Source organism: Prionailurus viverrinus, chromosome E2 (assembly GCF_022837055.1).
Source record: "Prionailurus viverrinus isolate Anna chromosome E2, UM_Priviv_1.0, whole genome shotgun sequence".
NCBI classification, from domain to species: domain Eukaryota; kingdom Metazoa; phylum Chordata; class Mammalia; order Carnivora; family Felidae; genus Prionailurus; species Prionailurus viverrinus.
In genome coordinates, this window is record NC_062575.1 from 3214320 (window position 1) to 3229834 (window position 15515).

The 15515-nt window shown below is 59.2% G+C and overlaps 2 protein-coding genes across 2 annotated transcripts; both read left to right on the top strand.

Moving 5' to 3' along the window:
- Window positions 1–784: 784 nt before the first annotated feature.
- On the top strand, window positions 785–5380 carry SBK3 (SH3 domain binding kinase family member 3; the record flags this gene model as incomplete). The annotated part of the gene is made up of 5 exons (XM_047836078.1): window positions 785–790; window positions 882–947; window positions 2314–2464; window positions 2977–3179; window positions 4745–5380. Coding segments are annotated over exons 1-5 (1062 nt in total), but the record flags the coding sequence as incomplete, so codon positions are not given.
- A 2903-nt stretch (window positions 5381–8283) lies between these two features.
- On the top strand, window positions 8284–12024 carry SBK2 (SH3 domain binding kinase family member 2). The gene is made up of 4 exons (XM_047836523.1): window positions 8284–8394; window positions 8730–8984; window positions 10815–11017; window positions 11431–12024. The coding sequence occupies exons 2-4, from the start codon at window positions 8732–8734 to the stop codon at window positions 12022–12024; spliced, it is 1050 nt and encodes a 349-aa protein (XP_047692479.1). The 5' UTR covers window positions 8284–8394; window positions 8730–8731.
- The last annotated feature ends 3491 nt before the right edge of the window (window positions 12025–15515 follow it).

Consider the following 15515-nt stretch of genomic DNA (forward strand, 5'->3'; position numbering starts at 1 on the left):
CAGAGCAGATGCTGAGGCCAGGAAAGAAGTCCTTTTGCCCAGTGCATCTCTTGGCTATTAGAGCCCCTGGGTCTGAGGGAGGAGGGGCTGGGGGTCTGGATTCCTGGGTCTGAGGGAGGAGGGGCTGGGGGCAGGACTCCTGGGTCTGAGGGAAGAGAACCCAGGACTCCTAGATCTGAGGGAGGAGGAGACTGGGGGCCTGGAGTCCTGGGTCTGAGGGAGGAGGGGGCTGGGGGCAGGACTCCTGGGTCTGAGGGAGGAGGGGGCTGGGGGCAGGACTCCTGGGTCTGAGGGAGGAGGGGGCTGGGGTCTGGACTCCAGGGTCTGAGGGAGGAGGGGCTAGAGGGCAGGACTCCAGGGTCTGAGGGAGAAGGGGCTGGGTTCTGGACAACCTGGTCTGAGGGAGGAGGGTCTGGAGTCTGGACTCCTGGGTCTGAGAGGGGAGGAGCTGGGTGCCTGGACTTCTGGGTCTGAGGGAGGAGGGGGCTGGGGGTCTGGACTCCTGGTCTGAGGGAGGAAGGGCTGGGGGCCAGGACTCCTGGGTCTGAGGGAGGAGGGGCTGGGGGCAGGACTTCTGGGTCTGAGGGAGGAGGGGGTTGGGGGGCCTGGACTCCTGGGTCTGAGGGAGGAGGGGGTTGGGAGGTCTGGACTCCTGGGTCTGAGGGAGGAGGGTCTGGAGTCTGGACTCCTGGGTCTGAGGGAGGAGGGGTTGGGGGGTCTGGACTCCTGGGTCTGAGGGAGGAGGGGCTGGGGGCCTGGACTCCTGGTCTGAGGGAGGAGGAGCATGAGGGTCTGAACTCCTCCTGGTCTGAGGGAGGAGGGGGCTGGGGACTCAATATTAAAGAACGGGACTTTGGGAATGGTCTCCCTGGTTCCTGGAGGCCAGACCCCCATCCCATGGAGAAAGACAGAATGCACGGAGCTCTGGATATCCCATCCCAAGTAAGGTATGTGAAGGGGCCTGTCTCCCCTTTTCCCACTGCCCTCAGGCCTGGCCCTTGGGGGTTCACAATACGTTTTGTCCCCTCTGTCCTGGGACCAGAGCCCAGAGTCCAAGCTGGTCTAAGTTTGGAAGGGGGAGGGAGGGGGGCAGCGAGTCAGAGGGGGTGAGGGAGGGGTGTGGGGGGGACAGGATGTCTCTGAGCTGTCACACACACCCCTGTCCCGGGCTCAGAGAAAGGGAGGGACAAAGGCTCTGAGAGAAAGAGTCAGGAACAAAGGCAGGAGGAGTGAGACAGAGAGACACTCGGGAGAGCAGGCCAGAGTGAGGCCGAGCGGGAGAACAGAAAAGTAGAGACAAGGAAGAACGGGGGGCCACGGAGTGTGGACTATCCTGAATGACAGACAGTGGGGACAACAGTGGGGACGAGAGAAGGGGCAGGGAGACCCACCCTGAGGCCTGAGAGCCGGGACAGGGAGGGAGGAGAGAGAGACTGAGAAAGATAATCACACAGAAGCAACGATACTGCGAGGTCAGAGAGGGCAAGGAGGTTTGAGAGGGAGAGAGAGGCCGGCAGGATAGACAGACGGACACACAGAGACCAGGGCCGACAAGGAGGCAAAAGTCGGGCGGAGGATGTCACAGAAATCCTGACCAAGCAGGGGGAGATCGAGACAGGCCCTTTGACACGGGCTCTAGATCTCAGCTCTGCTGGGCCTGTAGGGCCGGTGGGGCTCTGTGGACCCAGACAGGAGGTGCTTGCTCAAGGGCCGGCTGACACCAGGGGACCCCGACATGGAGCTAAGGGACCCCGAGAACCATGAGGATGGGGACCCAGAGGTGAGAGCCGGGAGATGAGGGAAAGGCAGACAGAGATGCAGAAAAACAGAGTCGGAGATAGACACACGGAGGGGCAGTGAGCAGACACACAGAGAGTAATGGAAGAGACCGGGAAACAGAAACATCAGAGACCCAGAATGACGCAAACCCAAGGATACACAGCAAGACCGAGGCTGCCAGGGAAATAGGCTCAGAAAGAAAGAACAAAGCACTGGATGAGGAGGATGGAGAGAGAATCGGGTGGGGTGGGGGTTGTGTCGGCTGAGGGCACAGTCCCAACCTGGGCGGGGGGCTCCTGGTGGTTCCCACTGATGGAGGTGGGCAGGGTCTCCGAGACAATCACCCTTAACCCCGCTAGGACACAAAAACAGGTGGCCCTAAGGCCAGTGAGTCATTATGACTCATCCTCCTCCCCGGGGACAATGACCCTATAACCCTGGCGCCCCACATCAGCGGCTGGGCCTCCAATTTCCCCCACTGCTCTCAGTGGGCCCCAGACTCACCCCCTCCCCACTTCTACTCCTCTCCTACAGGAGGACACAGCTACGGCCCTCCAACGGCTCGTGGAGCTGACAGCCACCAGGGTGACCCCACTGAGAAATCTGCGTGTTCAGTACCGCCTCATCCGAAAGCTTGGCTCTGGCTCCTATGGCCGCGTACTCCTTGCCCGGCCTCGCCAAGGAGGTGAGTTGGACCACCAAAGGGCAGACCCTAGAACTTCCCCATAATAGGGTTCTCAGAAGCCACTGAGACAAGGAGCATCCTCAGGAGATGATGGGAGCCCTTCATCTGGATGGGGGTTCTCAGAAAGTTAAGAGCTCTTTGGTCCTCCAATAAACCAAGCTCATCCAAAGAAGGTAAGAGACTTTCCTGAGGCCACGCAGCAAGGCAGGAAGGCAGCTTGGATTGGAACTCAAGTCACCACGTCCCCTACTTTATTCGAGACAAAACTGAGGTTCAAAGAGGGTAAGACCGTTGTGCAAGGCCACACAGAGCAGGAAGAGTCCTCAGGGAAGGTCACCTTCAACCCCTACTTCATACAGGGACAAACTGGAAGCACAGAGAGGTCAGACACTGCCACTCCTGTTTTTGCACATGAAACATCTGAGGCTCAGAGAGGTTAGGCAGTTTGCCTAAGGCCCCACAGCAAAGATCAGGGCTCCCTGAGTTCCCTTCTGCACCCATTTCCCCGGCAGGTCCTGCTGTGGCCCTGAAGCTCCTGCGTCGAGACATGGTCCTGAGAACCACCTTTCTGAGAGAGTTCTGTGTGGGCCGCTGCGTCTCATCACACCCAGGCTTACTCCAGACCCTAGCAGGACCCCTGCAGACCCCCCGACACTTTGCCTTTGCCCAGGAGTATGCACCGTATGGAGACCTCAGTGGGATGCTGCAGGAACGGGTGAGGCAGGTTGGGGACAAAGGTTGGGACTGCTTATCCCATGTACAGCTCTGTCCCTAACCCACTCCTATCACCAATCCTGACACCCAAATCCGTCTTCAAGCTCGCTCTGTCCTAAGCCCCCAGACAACCTCCTTATTTCTAATTGTCAGTGCAATCCCATGCCTAACTCTAACCTTAAGCCACCCGACCACTCAACGCAGGTTTGCATGGGCAGGGGGTTGGATTTGGGGTTGGGGATGAAGTTAGGGTGGGATTTTAATTGGCACTGGGGTTGGGAGTGTGGGAGTGGGTGAAGTTGGGTGGGTTGAGTTTATGTTTGATTATAGAATGGTAATGGGTGTGAAAAGTATTGATGGGGTTGCAGAGTGAGACAGGGATGGGTAAGGATATGTATACAGACTGAGTTGGAGATGGGCTGTACTGAGGTTTCCTCTGGTGAGGAGACCAGGTCAGGACTGAATCCATGAGATTCTGGGGGCACATGAGTTTGAAGATTAGAGTGAGACCATCTTTAAGAATAGATTTTGGATTTGAGATAGGGTTGGAGACAAACAGATGGAAAAAGAGAAGGGAGGGAGACAGATGAATGGATGGATGGATGGGTGGATGGATGGATGGTTGGAAAGATGCATGGATGAAAAGATGGGTGGGTGGAAAGATCGGTGGGTGGGAGGATGGATGGGTGGATGGATGGACAGATGGATGGATGGATGGATGGATGGGTGGGTGGGTGGATGGGTGGATGGATGGACGGACGGACGGGTGGACGGGTGGACGGGTGGGTGGGTGGATGGGTGGATGGATGGATTGAAGGATGGATGGGTGGATGGATGGACGGACAGATGGATGGATGGACGGATGGATGGATGGATGGGTGGATGGATGGATGGATGGACGGATGGATGGATGGATGGATGGACAGATGGATGAATGGATGGACGGACGGATGGATGGGTGGATGGTAGATACATGGAAGGAAGCAAGGAAGAATGGATGGATTTTGGTTATTAAATATTTGAATAAATCACTGGATTGCTGACTTGCTGGTGGAAACGATGTTAAGCAGAAACCCTGCTGTGTAGATTGTTGACTGGATGAGAGGTTGGATGGATGGATTGCTGACTAGCTGCCCGGCTAGCTTGATAGATTTCTCAATTGACTGATGAAATAAACTGACTTTAGATTGGGGTCTGAGTTAGATACAGGATCTAAATTAGTAAGGACTAAACTTAGGATAAAATATGAGATTTGGGTTCCCATTGGAGATCTGGGTGGTAGGGCTAGAGGAGATAAGAAATGTAAGGAGTGGGTCTGAGTATCAGGGTTAGGAGAAACCTTGGTGGAAGCTAAAAGAGCTTCTGGTTCAGTCTGGGGTTCCAGTGAGACATACGTGGGGGTTAGAGTGCAGGGCGGCTGCAGATTGTGGCTGAGGATAATCTGGAGAAGGTGTTAGGGGTGCGGTGGAGACACTAGAGGTAGCCACTGGTCTGAGGTTCTGAATTCTTGAACCCCAAGAAACAAAATAAAGAAGGAGCCTGACTTTCATCTCTCCTTGACCCCAGGGCCTCCCAGAGCTGCTGGTGAAGAGGGTGGTGGCCCAGCTGGCCGGAGCCCTGGACTTCCTCCATGGCCGGGGGCTGGTCCACGCGGATGTCAAGCCAGACAACGTGCTGGTCTTTGACCCTGTCTGCAGCCGTGTGGCCCTAGGTGACCTAGGTCTGACCAGGCCCGAGGGCAGTCCAACCCCTGCCCCACCAGGGCCACTGCCCTCCGCCCCACCCGAGCTCTGCCTCTTGCTGCCACCTGACACCCTGCCCCTGCGCCCAGCGGTGGACTCCTGGGGCCTGGGGGTGCTTCTCTTCTGCGCTGCCACTGCCTGTTTCCCTTGGGATGTGGCACTGGCCCCTGACCCCGAGTTCGAGGCCTTTGCTGGCTGGCTGACCACCAGGCCCCAGCCACCTCAACCACCCCCCCCTTGGGACCAGTTTGCTCCCCCAGCTCTGGCATTGCTCCAGGGGCTTCTAGACCTGGATCCCGAGACTAGGAGCCCCCCGCTGGTTGTCCTGGACTTCTTGGGGGATGACTGGGGGTTAGAGAGGAACAGAGAGGGGTCTGGGGGCTTGGGGGACATGTCTGGTGAAGATGGGGAGGAGGAGGAAGAGGGGGGAGCGAGCCTGGAAGAGGGGACAGAGGAGGAAGAGGAGGAGGAGGAGCAGGAGCAGGAGGGCAAAGGTGGCAGGAGGATGGGGACAGATGGGGGAGCTCCCTGACCAGGTGACTGAGACAGGTGGCCACAGCCTGGGCCAGAGGCCCCTCCCGCAGCCTCCCTCCCCCAACCCTGGCCACCTGGATGGAGACAGCTGCTCCCCGGAGGACAGGGATGGAACATACTGCATCTCACCCTGCTGAGGGCTGGACTGGGGCGCACAATTTCCCTCTCAGCTGAGGACCCGGGAGCCCAAGACCCAGCCCCTCCTCCCTCAGACCCAGGAGTCTAGGCCCCCAGCCCCTCTTCCTTCTGTCCTGAATGTGTCTTCTTGAAGGAAGGCACTGTTTCCGCAGACGCATTTCTGCAGTGCAGGGACGTGCTGAACCCTCATCATGGACTTCTGATGGGGTCACTCATCCCCACCAAGACCCGGTTGACGCTCACTGTCCCTGTCACTAAATCTGGGCTTTCAGGATCTGACTGAAACCTGATAACGGACACCTCATCTCCTTCTCCCATTTCCCGGGGCTCTGGGTGACATATTGGGGAAGTCACTCATTCTTTCTGGACCTAAATACACACACACACACACACACACACACACTTCCGGCAGCTACTTCTTGCGTCCTCCCCAAGAATGCTGTTGTCCGCAGCTCAGTGCCTCCAAGAAGTGGACCTCTCCCCAGGCCCTCTCCAGACTCGGGAACTTTTATCCGGGTGACCTGTGTCTCCCATCTTTTTCGGCCTCACCTCCTGTGCTGTCCAGGATGGACTTGTTTTTGTTTTTGTTTTCTGTTTCGACATCCTTTCTGCTCCCACATGGCGAGTGCCCTGCGCTGGCTCCCTACGAGCACAGAGCACCAAGGTGTGTGACTGTCCCAGGCGTGTGGACCTCAGAGCCGTCCATGTGGAGGGTCACAGCTGCTTTGGAAGACCGTGCATTCACCTGGGCCAGGCTGGGAGCCGTGTGCCCCACGACGCACACGCAGGCACACGTACCCCTTGCTTATGATGCTTCACACCTGCAGGGCAGGGGCTGCGTGCATCTGGCCCCGGCACCTGGCAGAGTCAGGAATGGGAACTGCTCCCTCCACGGGAATCTGTCCCTCGTGCCTTCTAGACTTAAACACGTGGGTCCACCAAGCACAGTGTGGTGTCCTGGATTGGACCCGGGGACAGAGTAAGGTTGTTGGCGGAGGTGTCTGAGTGATGATTTCTTTGTTTGGACAAATGTGGGGTCGTTGGCTGTGTCAGATATCAACCTGGTGGGGAGCAGGGGACGGCCCGGCAGTTCTCAGCACCATCTTTCAGGCTGTCCTGGAAATCTAACGTTATTCTGAAATAAAGGTTTATTTAAAAAAAAAAAATGAAGTGAGTCCACAGTGGTCCTCTTGCTGTAAACCTGGCGAGGAGATGTGACATCCCAGGCCCCGGCCCCTCCTCCCTCAGACCCTGGAGATTCTGCCTACCCCCTCCCTCCAACTTTAAAGTCTTCGGATTCAGAACGCAGACCTCCCCTCCCCTCCCCTCCCCTCCCTTCCCAGTTGCTCCACCACCTGCTTCCCCTCTGCCCCAAGTCTGAGATCATCTCTCACTGCATCGTTCTGGAATCTCGTTGTCTCATCCTTTCCCCAAACAGGACCCCAGTGTCTCATCCCCTGGACACCCCTCACCAAACACTTGTGTCTGACCTGTCAATGGGGCATTGATGGGGCAGCTGGGTGGGGTCAAGGCAGGGGCAAGCAAGATAAGTGATGTCATCCTCTACAGTGGCCCGGACTCATGGGTCTGAGGGAGGGGGCACTGGGGTCCTAGAGTCCTGGGTCTGAGGGAGGAGGATCTGAGGGAGGAGGGGCTGGGGGCCTGAGCTTCTGGGTCTGAGGGAGGAGGGGCTGGTGGCCTAGACTCCTGGATCTGAGGGAGGAGGCGAATGGGAGCCCGGACTCCTGGGTCTGAGGGAGGAGGCGCTGGGGGCCTGGGCTCCCAGGTCTGAGGGAGGAGGGGCTGGAGCCTGGACTCCCAGGTCTGAGGGAGGAGGGGGCTGGGGACCTGGGTCTGGGACACATTTCTGACAGCAGCCAGTTCTAGGAGTCAACACACGATGTCGCTCTGGCCCCAGTGGGGTAGAAGGGGCGGGGCCAGGGGCGGGGCCTACGACCCCCTAGGTGGGGGCGGGGTCTGCTCCCGGGCAGGCCTCTGCTGGCATGGGATCTAGTGCTGGGCACTGACCACAGCAGGCAGCGAAGGGTCGGGCAAGCTTTGGAGAAGGTGAGGCTTGGAGGCCGGAGCCCAGGTCAGGAGGAGGCAAGGGTTAAGCCGTGTGAGGTGGGCAGCACCTGATAGTGAAGCCGGGCAGTTGGCCACAGTCCTAGGTCCCTCAGAGGGCCCGGGCTGAACTTTGAGGCCGTAGGGTGGTTGAGTGTTAGGGAAAGAGAGTCTGGGAGTCAAAAGATGTGTGAGTCATATAAGGTTCAGGAGAGGGGTGGGCTGGTGGTCCAGAGTCCCGGTCTGAGGGAGGAGGGAGCTGGGGGTGGTGGTGGTTGGTCTGGACTCCTGGGTCTGAGGGAGGAGGTGCTGGAGGGACTGGAGTCCTGGGTCTGAGCGGGGAGGAGGGTGGTGGCCTGGAGTCCTGGGTCTGAGGGAGGAGACGAGAGGGAGCCTGGAGTCCTGAATCTGAGGGAGGAGGGGCTGGGGCAGGACTCCTGGGTCTGAGGGAGCAGGTCCTGGGGGCCAGGACTCCTGGTCTGAGGGAGGAGGGACTGGGGGCCAGGACTCCTGGGTCTGAGAGAGGAGGAGTAAGGTCAGAGCTGGACCCCAGGCGTCTCAAGGACTTGGGGACTTCTCCCAAGTGCTTGCTCCCATCCAGGTCCCAGCGTCCCCACGGCCCTGGCGTGCGCAGCCGCCCTCCCCAGCCCCTGGAGGCAGAGAACACCTGTTTGCTCTTAGGCGAAAGAGGCTACTCATCCACCCCCAGGGCCCAAGTCTGTTTGCTTTGGAAACAAGGTGGGGGGTGTCTCGAGTTATCTGGTTCATCTTTCACCCTTGGGCCATTGGGTGGCGCAGGGATGTGGGGGCAGGGGCGAGAGATATCTGTGACCTTAGGCTTGACCTCACCCCAACCGGCAACTGGTCTCCCCACTCCTCAGATGCAGCTAATGAAGAGAGAGACTGAGTCACAGTGGGGAGTGCCAATGAGCCCCTAGCCCCAGGAGTCTAGCACCCCCCCCAGCCCCCTCCTCCCTCAGGCCCAGGAGGCCAGACTCGCAGCCCCTCGTCCCTTGGGCCCCAGGTCTAGCAGGACCTCGGCCCTGGGTCACTGTCTCTACTCTGCCCTGCAGAGATGCCCGGCAAACAGTCAGATGAGGAACAGGTGGAGACGGGGGCTGCGGAGAACTTGGCCGAGGAGGACCTAGGGGGCCTCACGGCAGAGGAGCTCCGGCAGGGCCAGGAGGCAGCCCTGGAGCTAGAGGACATGATGGCGCTAAGTGCCCAGACCCTGGTCCGAGCCGAGGTGGACGAGCTTTACCAGCAAGTGCGTCCCCTGGGCCAGGGCCGCTTCGGCCGGGTCCTGCTGGTCACCCATCGCCAGAAAGGTACCAGGGCCTGGAGACAGATACTGGAGGGGCAGAGGGTGGCGGACTGGGCCCTGGCAGAAGCTAGCTGAGGCCGGGGAGTCCATAAACATGAACCAAGCGTTGCCTCTGCCCCTTCCGGGCTGTGTGTTCTTGGGAAGTTCCCTACCCTCTCTGAGCCTCGGCCTCCTCCTTTGGAAATGCGGGTGATGATTCCTTCTCTGGAAAGACTGTGTTTTTCTCTGAGCGTATGTCGATGGCTCGAGTTGCCGGTAAGAAAGGGGAGCAAGACAGAGTCCCTCCCTCTGGTGCTCACATGTGGCCAGCTTAGCGGTCGCCATGGGGATGATGCGGACGCGTGCCGTCTGCCAGGTACTTAGCAAGGCTGGTGCACAGTGGGCCTGCAGGGCACGCTGCCCCCACCCCCCGTCTGTTACCTTTCTGCCAGTGTGAACACATCCTCTGTCCTTCCCCTGAAACAGGGACAGTATGGATGGACTCGGAGTCGGTGTCAATTCGGGCTTCCAAGGCCACCTTGGGGGCTCTGCCCTGTCCTGGGTGGTTGCTGCCTGGAAGCCAGAGATGAATCTGAGTCAGCCCTGCCTTCAAGGAGGAGCTCCAGGATGGGTAGGGACAGAGACAGTGCCGGCGTGCTTGGGCGGCCCAGACAAGGCCCCACGGACCAGGGCGGCTGAAAACATAGGGATTTGTTTGCTCACACCTGTGGGGGCCGGAAGTCCGAGACCCTGGTGTGGGCAGACTCAGTCTCCTCCGAGGCCTCTCTCCTTGGCTTGCACACGGCCGTCTTCTCTCAGTGTCCTCACGTGTGCGTGTCTGTGTCCAGCTCCCTCCCTTTATAGGGACGCCAGTCGCGGTGGACTGTGACCTCATTTTACCTCTTCGAGACCCTATCTCCAAATACAGTTATGTTCTGTGAAACTGGGAGTGAGGACCCTGACGTCAGGAGTTGGGGAGCGGGGGGTGCACGGTTCAGCCCATGACAGAGACACAGGCAGACAGAGATGCAGACGTGAGTCGTCGCAGAACGTCGAGGCACCGGCAGTAATGGGGACACGGGGGGCGGGCACTGCTTCATTCGACCTTCTGGGTGCCTGCCCCACGCTGGGAGGCAGTGGGGGCATCGAGGTAGAGACCCAGAGCCCCTGAGGGCTCACAGCGCAGAGCGAGCGCAGAGGGACGGGTACCATCAAAATAGAAGGTGGCATGTGCCATGATGGCGGGAATCCAGGGTACTTGCAGACGGTCAGAAAAGGCGCCGCTGCATCCGGCTGGGGGGTGGGAAGAGAATGGTCAGCGTTTTAGGTGAGGAGGTGACCTCTCTGCATCACGCACGGCCTCCTGATGCAGGAGGCTGGGCCCTCACGGCTGCTGGGGAATCAAAAAATGGAAGCCACCAGAGTTCCTGGCTTCGGGGAGCTTCGTTCCAGGAAATGGCTTGCATGGGTGACAACCTCCTTAGAATTCCTCCTTGATCAGATCGATTCCCCAGTGCAGGACATATTTTCTCCCACTGCCTTCAACGTGGCTTTTGTGCCCGGGGTTTTGTTGGGATGAGGGGCTTTGCAAACTAGGTCATGTGAGGTTCTGAGTTCGGTCTACGGGGCTCCCCTCCGTCTGCTCTGAGACAGCGGGGCAGAAACTCACCGAATGCCTGCATTATTACGGTCATTACCGCTGGCAGTGTTTTCGTGGCCATCTGGGGTGGGCAGGGTAGGGAGGCAGGGATTGGAAGACACGGCGACGGCATGTGGGGACGAGTCTGGGCTGAGGGGCCGGCAAGGTGACCCTGGGCTCTCAGACTCCTTCCACACCTGTCTCTGCTGCCCCCAGGCACTACCCTGGCCCTGAAGGAACTCCCAAAGGCCTCCACGTCTCTCCGCGGCTTCCTGTATGAGTTCTGCGTGGGCCTCTCGCTGGGCACACATTCGGCCATAGTAGCGGCCTACGGCATCGGCATCGAGTCCGCCACCTCCTACAGCTTCCTGACGGAGCCTGTCCTGTGTGGGGACCTCATCACCTTCATCCAGCCCAAGGTGGGTAGGTAGACCCCGAGCAGGCCTCTGAGGGTGTCCCTCTGGGGCTCAGGAGTGCGCTCACCGAATTGGGCTTCACCCAGCCTCACTGTAGCCCCCGAGGCCCCTCATGGGGCCTCCTTGGAGGAGAGAGAACCGACACTATCCCCCACTGAGATTCACCGGCCCTCATGGACTCACCCCAGCCTCACTGGGTTTCACTGAGCTTCATGGGGGTCACAGGAGCCCTCACGGGGTCACACTAGGCCCCCCTGGGCCCATCGGGGTCACACACTAGGCCTCACCGTGGCAGACTTATCTGAGGTCATGCATTCTCCGGGGCGTCCCTGGGGCTGGGGAGACGCTCCCCCGGGGTTGGCCGGGGCGGGGCTGGGCGGGGCGGGGTGGAGGGCCCTGACCCCGGTCCCCCGCAGGTGGGCCTCCCGCAGCCGGCGGTACAGCGCTGCGCGGCTCAGCTGGCCTCAGCCCTGGAGCACATCCATTCCCGCGGCCTGGTGTACCGGGACGTCAAGCCCGAGAACGTGCTGGTGTGCGACCCTGCCTGCCAGCGGGTCAAACTGACCGACTTCGGCCACACGCGGCCCCGCGGGACCCTGCTGCGCCTGACCGGGCCGCCCATCCCTTACACGGCCCCCGAGCTCTGCTGCCCCCCGCCCCTCCCCGAGGGCCTGCCCATCCAGCCTGCCCTGGACGCCTGGGCGCTGGGGGTCCTGCTCTTCTGCCTCCTCACTGGCTACTTCCCCTGGGACCAGCCCCTGGCGGAGGCCGACCCCTTCTACGACGACTTCCTCATCTGGCAGGCGTCCGGCCAGCCCCAGGACCGTCCGCAGCCCTGGTTCGGCCTGACGCCGGCGGCGGACAGTCTCCTGTGGGGGCTGCTGGATCCTCGCCCCCGCAAGAGGAGCCCCGTGGGCTCCGTCCAGGACTACCTGGGGCGTCCCTGGAGGCAGCGGGAGGGGGAGGCTGAGGAGGTGGATGAGGGGGATGGACAGGAGGACGGAGAGTGAGCGGGCACAGCCTGAGCCCACCTTCCTGCAGAGACTCTGGAAGGGAGCCGGGTGGGCCCCACATCCTGAGGTCTCCTCCGCCTTCACGGGGTGGCTTGTGGGTTCCCTCTCACCTCTTTGCCCCTCTCGGCCTTCCTTTCCTCCCGCGTGGGCATTCCGTGTCCCTCGCGTGGCCTGGGGGGCCTCCGTGTCACCGTCGCCATCTGCCCCGGGGCTTTGGCAAACGCCGTTGCCTTTGCCTGTGGTCTCCTGGCTCATTTCCTCACCTCCTGCTCCTCAGTGAAGCCCCCCACCCCCCACCGGGCAGCCGCATGTCTTCACTCTCTGCCCCCCTTCCCTCTGTGACATACACGTGGGTCTGTGTCCTGCGGGGGGACAGGGGTCCAGCCTGTCCTGGGGGGTCCCCCACGTAGCTGTCTCTGTCCTGGTCCATAGCAAGGGGCCGGGGAATGCGTGTACAATAAACGAACCCGTCTGGTTTGTGTCCCTGTCTTCCTGCCCCGTCTTTCTCTCCTCCCAGGCTGGGCTTCACTTACTCCCGCTGCCCTGTTCTTCTGCCTGCACGCCAGGCTGTCGCCCTCCTGATAATGTGTCCTCTCTTCTCTCACCCAACTTCATCTGGCACCTAGGTCTCCATGATGCTGTTGGTCTGTCACCTCGGGAAAGAGAAGGGCAATGCACATGCTGGACCGTGTTGTCAGGAAGAGAGAGAGAGAGAGAGAGAGAGAGAGAGAGGGAGGGAGAGACGGAAAGAATGGCAGAAAACGGTCCCGTGTGGCCGTGCTGCGTGCCAGAGGCCAGCCGCACGCATGTCTGTGAGTGAGCCTGCTTCTGCAAGGACCTGTGTGTGAGCAGAGGCACTGAGCGTCAGAGCCATCCGTGGATAGGAGCCTGAGCTGGCCTGGAGCGTGGCCGTGAGCGTCTGAGCCCGTGGGGGGTTGGGGGGGGGGAGACGGTGAGGGCATGACTGTGTCTCTGTGGATGATGTGATTGTGTTGCGTGTGTCGGAGCGTCTGAGCCTGTGTGTGAGGGGACTGGGTGGAAGTTTGCATGCACCTTGCTCCGTGCGTGTGGACGTCGGGCCTGTTTGTGTGTCCGTGAGACCTTGAGTGTGTGTGTGTGTGCGGCAGGAGGAAAGTCACCCAGGCGCCACTGCCAGTCACCGGCCGGGCCCCTCTCTCCTTCACACCTTCCCCCCTCCACCCAGGCCCCTTCTTGGCAGCTGCCCTGTTTGCAAACACTCTGTCTTCCTCTCCTCGCCCTCTTTGGCCACCAGCCCAGAGCAAGGCTACAACTCAGAGCTGGATCGTGTGTCACTCTCTCCCAGGCCCTCATCACCCCCTCCAGTGCCCCTGCTGTGGCCTCAAGGTGCTACATGGGCAGGGGGTGGGGTTTGGGGTGACCCCCAAAGCCCTTCAATCTAGGTTCAATCCAGAGGTCTAGGGACATGGCCCCTGTCCCAGGCAACCCAGGTGAGCTTACTGGCGTAGGGTACCACTGGAGAGAACCAGACAGGGAGGTAGATAAGTGGCGGCGGGGGGGGGGGGGGGGGGGGGATGATCAGGACCTCTGGGCATCTTATCCGTGAATCTGAAATAGCCTGAGCCATCACGCCAAGAATGTGTCCCAAAGAAGCTGGAGGTGGCTGGGGCAGGGTGGAGCTGGGTAAGAGGGGAGTGGAGATAGGAGGGGCAGGCAGCACCCCCCCCCCCAACCGGGCATGGCAGAGGGTGTTAATTGGTGGCAGCAGCTGAGGATTAACTGGGAGTGATAATCACCCAGTCGGGGGCCCCAGGGCAGGGGAGGAGGACCAAGATTCCCAGGAAAGGCCTGAAAGGGGCAGGGGCAGTGCTAATTAATATTAGTTACTTATTAAATAAAACTTAATACTGATCATAAAACTTAACAGTAAAGAAGCCATGGTCCTCGAGCAGCAGCGCACCCCCCCCCCCCCGCCCTGCCCGCTGCAGACACATCTGCCCGCTTGCTAGGACCCTCCCCATTTCACAGGTAGAAGCCACAGGGGCAGCCAGGGCAGCCAAGGTAGCACCTTGGGGGCAGGGGCAGGGGCGGAGCCAGGAGTCAAACCCAGATTGCATCTTCAGGCTGTCAGCACCAAAAGGGTCCCGCACAGCGGGCTGGGGTTTGTGTGAGCGTGAGTGAGCGTGAGGGAGTGTGTGTGGGTATACGTGTGTGCGTGAGTGTGCATGGGGGCTTGTGTGAGTGTATGCCTGTGGCTGTGAGGCAGACACTCTTTCCTGGGAGGACACGGGCATTGGGGGTTGGGAGTAAATGATGGAGATAGAAATGGGAGGTCACAGGAGCCTCCAGACCCACTGACACGTGTTGACGAGGACGTGGAGAAGTTGGGCCCCCGTGCCGTGCTGGGGGGATGTGACACAGTGCAGCCACTGTGGACGACAGTCAGCAGTTCCTCAAAACATTAAACACAGAATTACCACGTGGCCCGGCAATTATGCTCCTAGTATGTGCCCACAGGAAATGAAAATGTGCGTCCACACAGATACTAACAACAACGTTACTCACAAGAGCCAAAAAGCGGAAACCACCGAAATGTCCATCAACAGATGAGTGGATGAACAAAATGTGGTCCATCCATACCCTGGAACATTACTTGGCCATGAAAAGGGACAAAGGGAGCACTGATACATGCCACAGCGTGGACGGACCTCACAAACACCACGGGAAGACAGGCCAGTCGTGGAAGATGATCCATCGTAGGATTCCATTGTGGAAATGTCCAGAATAGGCCAATCGACAGAGGAGGAAATACTGGTGGTTGCTGAGGGTGGGGCTGTTGGGGGACAATGGGAAATAGCCACTAAGGGGCACAGCGTTTCTTCTTGGGGGTGGTGATGGTAGTGGACATGTTCTAGAATTAGATCGTGGTATGTGTTGCACAATTCTCTGACTATGTTAAAAGCCACTGAATTGTACATGGAGAAAGAGTGAATTTTATGACATGTAAATTTCATCTCAATGAGATGAAAAACAACAACAACAACAAACAAAACACCACAAAACAGGCTTTTCCCAGGTTCTCATGCCTTGATCGGTTTTCTTTCCTTCTCCGGCCCCTGAATCCCCATTAAAGAGAAAGGAAAAAGCCCTTCTGTCTTTGCAATAGCTCTGAATTAATCACAAACCAAGCCCTTAAATTCAGGACCCACTCCCTACTCCTCCTCCGATTTACAGAAAAGACAGTTGAGGCCCCGACAGGGAACACCCTACTTTCCAAAGAGCCTGAATTCCATCCCAGCTCTGGCCCGATTCCACAGTCTTTGTTCTTAAAACCCACCCAGCAATTCTAAAGTGTTCCCCGGGCCTGTGGCCACGAAGGACATTCTGCCCCCGACCAGCTGGGGAACCCCGAGCTTGCAAGATGGGCCATGTGGGTGTCCGGTGCAAAGTGAAAATGTGGAGTTTCTCGTTTAAAAAAAAAAAAAAAAAGTATTTCCATCCTCTCTCTT

What these genes read in the sequence shown, in the direction of transcription:
- SBK2 (XM_047836523.1), top strand. Translation starts at nt 8,732, where the DNA reads ATGCCCGGCAAACAGTCAGATGAGGAACAGGTGGAGACGGGGGCTGCG. An exon ending in GGTCACCCATCGCCAGAAAG is followed by an intron (nt 8,985 to 10,814) that starts GTACCAGGGCCT and finishes TGCTGCCCCCAG; the next exon opens with GCACTACCCTGGCCCTGAAG. An exon ending in TCACCTTCATCCAGCCCAAG is followed by an intron (nt 11,018 to 11,430) that starts GTGGGTAGGTAG and finishes GGTCCCCCGCAG; the next exon opens with GTGGGCCTCCCGCAGCCGGC.